The sequence below is a fragment of the Maniola hyperantus genome, chromosome 17, assembly GCF_902806685.2.
Source record: "Maniola hyperantus chromosome 17, iAphHyp1.2, whole genome shotgun sequence".
Taxonomy (NCBI): Eukaryota; Metazoa; Arthropoda; class Insecta; order Lepidoptera; family Nymphalidae; genus Maniola; species Maniola hyperantus.
Window position 1 is genome coordinate 11,309,844 of NC_048552.1, and position 4,728 is coordinate 11,314,571.

Genomic DNA, 4,728 nt, shown 5'->3' on the forward strand with positions numbered 1-4,728 from the left:
ACAGTAGTAGACCGGCGATGAGTTGATCAAGATGGTGATGAGGAAATTTTAAATGAAACTCGATATATTGAAATATAAATAACTATTTATTAACAAATAAATAACAACACTAGTTACATTAAGATTTCGATATCAATTGTGCGACGTACTTCTGCACTGTCTCTTTGTCCGTACACAGCAGATCCATATTCCGATCCGTCCAGTCCCTTTCAGATTTATCAAACCAAATGAACTTCCCTTTTACTGACTGATCGCAATCCAACGCTAAGTAAACAGGTGCCTTGCAAGACTGCTCCACTGTCATAAACCCATTATTCTGTGTCATATCCGTCTTCACAAACCCTGGATGCAACGAATTTATTGCTATATTCCTCCCCACTTTTCTATATTGAACCCTGGTTAAAGCACATACAGCTATCTTTGAAACTCTATAAGCAAGGTAAGCAGTGACCGCAAAATCCTCTTCTTTCAAAGTCCCATTTTTAACCGAACTCAAAAACCAATCAATAAAATCATCTACATCTTGAACTTCTATATCATCTTTCGATAATCTGTTTATCCAGTAATTGTTTTTGAGGTTAGAAATATGACCTAAATCACTAGAAATATTTATAACTCTTGCGTTCTCTTTGAGTAATGGGAATAAATATTTATCGATGATAAACAAACTCTTATAGTTTACGTCTATAACTTGTTTAGCCTCTTCGTAGGTTGTTTTGGTAATGTTTTGTTGTATTATTGCAGCGTTGTTAATTAAGATGTCTAATCCTCCGTGTTTTTCTTTCAGATGATTGGCGAACTTTTCTACACTTCTTGTGTCTGTGACGTCTAGTTGGTGAAACTTAGGGTCAAGTCCATCTCTCTTCAGTTTCTCGACCGCTGAATGACCTCTATGAATGTCTCTTGCTGTTAGATAAACTGTGCCAACTCCGCGTCTGCATAGTTCCGTCACTACACCGTAACCTATGCCCTTATTTGAACCCGTCACCACTGCGACTTTGTCGGTCATGATCGGACGATGGTCTAGGACAAACTGGGGTTTGTATTTACGCAACACTATTTATAAATGAGTCATTGAAATACACTTGAATGTTATATCTTAAGGCGAAGTTGTTGTATTTTGTTGTCTCATTGACATTGGTTTGATATTATCCGGAAGTAAGGTAGCTAGCTCTAGTAACGTAAGCAACGTAAGTAGCCCTGCGTATAAGGAACCCTAAAAAGCTTCACGCAGACGGTCATGCAAAGTCATTGGAAACAAAGTTAAAAAATTGTTTGTACTTACCAAGCATTTTGTATATTGAGTTTATTTTATTGACATTGCCCTCGCCTTAACAAGCGCAGTAGGTGTGGAAGGTTACAACATAATCTTGTTGCACTTATTAAATACCGAAAATAATTTAATGAACAAATAAAGTGCAAGCAATTAATTGCATGATATTTAATATTTTTGGAGAAAAATGCGTAATGATAATATAATAACATAATATTTATATCTTTAAAGAATTTGTCATCTTCATCGGGCAACATACCGACTTATCCGCGGCGGATTTCCAAATTTTTAAGTTTCCGTAAGACAGACAGACAATAAAGTGATCCTATAAAAATTCATTTTCCTTTTGAGGTACGGAACCCTAAAAATTGTCAGGAAGACGGGCGAACGTGTCCTAGTCGAGAGCTGGTGCCGAGCGGCATGGAATAGGTATGGCATCGCACGCAGGACGCACCCGCTCCCACAGTGGCATTTGTTATGGCGGCCGCGGCAATAGAAATACACTCACTGTGAAAATATCAACTCTCTACCCATTACGGTACACCGTACATGGGATACACTGACAGACAGATGGATGGACAGACGGATGGACAGCGGTGGTTTACTAATAGGGTCCCGTTGTAAACCCTAAAAAATATCGTGTAGGTAGGTATAGGTAAAATGTAAACAAAAATATTTTTTTCGACTAGTGATCGTATGAATAATTAATAATTATTTCTCAATGTTATAATGTATACGTGCGACTTATGCATTAGGTATTTCTCAATGTTATTTTACAATTTTATTATCTACACTAGCTGATGCCCGCGACTTCTTCCGCGTGGAATTAGGTTTTTTTTAAAAATCCCGTGGGAACTTTGATTTTCCGGGATAAAAAGTTGTCTATGTATGTCACACTCCAGGTCTTCATCTATACCCATGCAAAATATCACGTCAATCCGTTGCACCGTTGCGACGTGATTGAAGGACAAACCAACAAACCAACAAACAAACACACTTTTGCATTTATAATAAGGGTACTGATTAGAAAACAACATGACGTACTTTCATAGCGTACCTACTTATATTACGCGACTGGTTCAGATGGCGATCGGGGTGGGAACGCCCCCCACACCCGCACAGCCCCGCGCTAACCCGATGCGGGATAACGCGGGTGACGAATGGGTGTGCGTCGCGTTCCTCCGCCTCATACCCCGATTGCCATCTCGACCTGATTCTATATCAAATACCAGATTTCAGATTTCTAACTCATTTACTACTTACGAGCCAGACCCAGAGACCAGTGACATGCAGACAGACAGACAGATAGACAAACAGAGTGAGACTCCGTTTTTACCCTTTGGGTATGGAACCCTAAAACTTTTTTTTAATTTTTTGCTTTAGTCCAAAATCGGTGGTTCTTGCTATAGTTGTAAAAAAACCATACAAACTATTTTAAAATCCTTAAGTTCATGGGTTCAAACCAAAGGTTCAAAACCCCAAATCAACGGTTGAATACTCCAGTTCATAAAAGAGGGTGTTATTTTGTATACTAGCTTATACTCGCGACTTCATCCACGCGGACTACACAAATTTCAAACCCCTATTTGACCCCCTTAGGGGTTGAATTTTCAAAAATCCTTTCGTAGCGGATGTCTACGTCAAAATAGCTATCTGCATGCCAAATTTCAGCCCGATCCGTGCATTAGTTTGAGCTGTGCGTTGATAAATCAGTCAGTCAGTCACCTTTTCCTTTTATACATTGAGATAATAATATCCTGTGACTTCCTACATGCAATTCCAAGTAGCGGAAATATCATTTAAATACTTATCAAATTCAACAGAATGACAACAGAACAAGTCAAGGTTTGTTAAGTACATTGACTTTTAAAAGGTCTCAAGGTGGGTCTGTTCGTCGCTCCAAACAAACTAATGTATGCACTCCGGTATGACTGACTTTGCTTAGACTTCAGACAGAGTTAAAACGGGACAGAGCGATCTAAGTATATCTCTCACATAAGTCTGTCTTGTTTTAACTCAATTTTAAATCTGAGCAAAGTCAACAAAGTGTTTCAGCCTCAGACTACTTTTGTATGGAGCGAGTAATGAAGAGACCACCGTTAAAAAGTCGCTCTAAGTAAGTAATCCGGTTTTATTTCTTGTTACTAATATCAATCACATCACATCACACTTTTTTAATATATTTTTTTAATGAAAATATTACGATAAAACTTAAAGCTAGCCTAGCACAAGCTTTACGCTTAATTGGAGGGGAAAGGGGAATATTAGTCAGCAATTTGGCTAATATTCTTTATAAAAAAAAAAAGCTAACCTTATCTAATTACTATACAAATCATGCCCGCGTGGAATGGTGCCAAGAATACTGGCTGCATTTCCGCGCTGGACAGCCAGGCTGATCCGTTGCGCAAAAAATGAGCCAGCCCTTCTGTCAACAGATGAGGCTATTAATCGCGGTGAAATGTCTCGTAAATTTTTTTTAGCTCTAAGACTCCATGACAGACATTACACTAATATTATAAAGGCGAAAGTTTGTTTGTGTGTATGTGTGTGTGTAACACTTTCAGGAAAAATTTACTGAACGGATTTGGCTGAAAGGATTGGAGATAGCTTAAGCCTCGGATTAACACATAGGCCACTTTTTATCCCGGAAAATCAAAGAGGTCCCACGGGATGTCCAAAAACCTACATCCAAGCGGACGAAGTCTCGGCCATCAGCTAGTATTCATCAGCTAGTAGGTATTATTATATAGCAATATTACACCCCTCAATCGAAATCCCTGTTAGAACTACATATTTCCCATAAGTAAACTTCAATATTTCCTGCGAACTCGCCGGAGCACATGGAGTTACTATCTATCTACTATCTATGTTATTTCGTTTCCAAGAGCGAATCACGTGAAAACACACGGCCGAATAAAAGCGACGCAAAAACGACTAAGTACTTTACATTTTTTGAAAAAAAAAAAAAATTCAACATAGGTCTCGTTGCGTGATATTGTGAAATGGTGATAGGAAAAAAATATCCGACTGGGCTTTTTCTCAGATCAGGGTACATCCTTTGAGACCCTGGTAGCTTTAGTTTTAAGTTTACGCAATCATCAATCCGTCAATTTAGTTGTCAAATGGACAATCAAAAAGTGTACTATAAAAGGCACTCTGACTTGAGGAAACTGACTTGTATAAATTACTAGCTGCCCTGGCGAACTTCGTACCGCCAAACAGTCAATTCTTTTTCAGGATTTTTTTTAAATTTTCACTCCGTAAGAACTATCCCCGTTCTTCAAGGAATATTTTGAAAAAAGAATTAGCGAAATCGGTTCAGTTGTTCTCGAGATTTGCGCTTAGCAACACATTCAGCGATTCATTTTTATATATAGAAGAAGATTATTATTTAATATTTACCAAAGCGTGGCGTTCGATAGCCATCTATGGTGCCGTATTTTTCAAGACTCACA

The 4,728-nt window shown here is 38.3% G+C and overlaps 1 protein-coding gene across 1 annotated transcript; it reads right to left on the reverse strand.

Moving 5' to 3' along the window:
• Positions 1–67: 67 nt before the first annotated feature.
• LOC117989918 (carbonyl reductase [NADPH] 3-like) lies at positions 68–1,049 on the reverse strand. Its single transcript, XM_034977311.2, has one exon. The coding sequence runs from the start codon at positions 1,007–1,009 to the stop codon at positions 119–121; it is 891 nt and encodes a 296-aa protein (XP_034833202.1). The 5' UTR covers positions 1,010–1,049; the 3' UTR covers positions 68–118.
• Positions 1,050–4,728: the final 3,679 nt, after the last annotated feature.

Excerpts from the sequence above, each read along its gene's own strand:
- LOC117989918 (XM_034977311.2), bottom strand. The coding sequence starts at position 1,009 with ATGACCGACAAAGTCGCAGTGGTGACGGGTTCAAATAAGGGCATAGGT.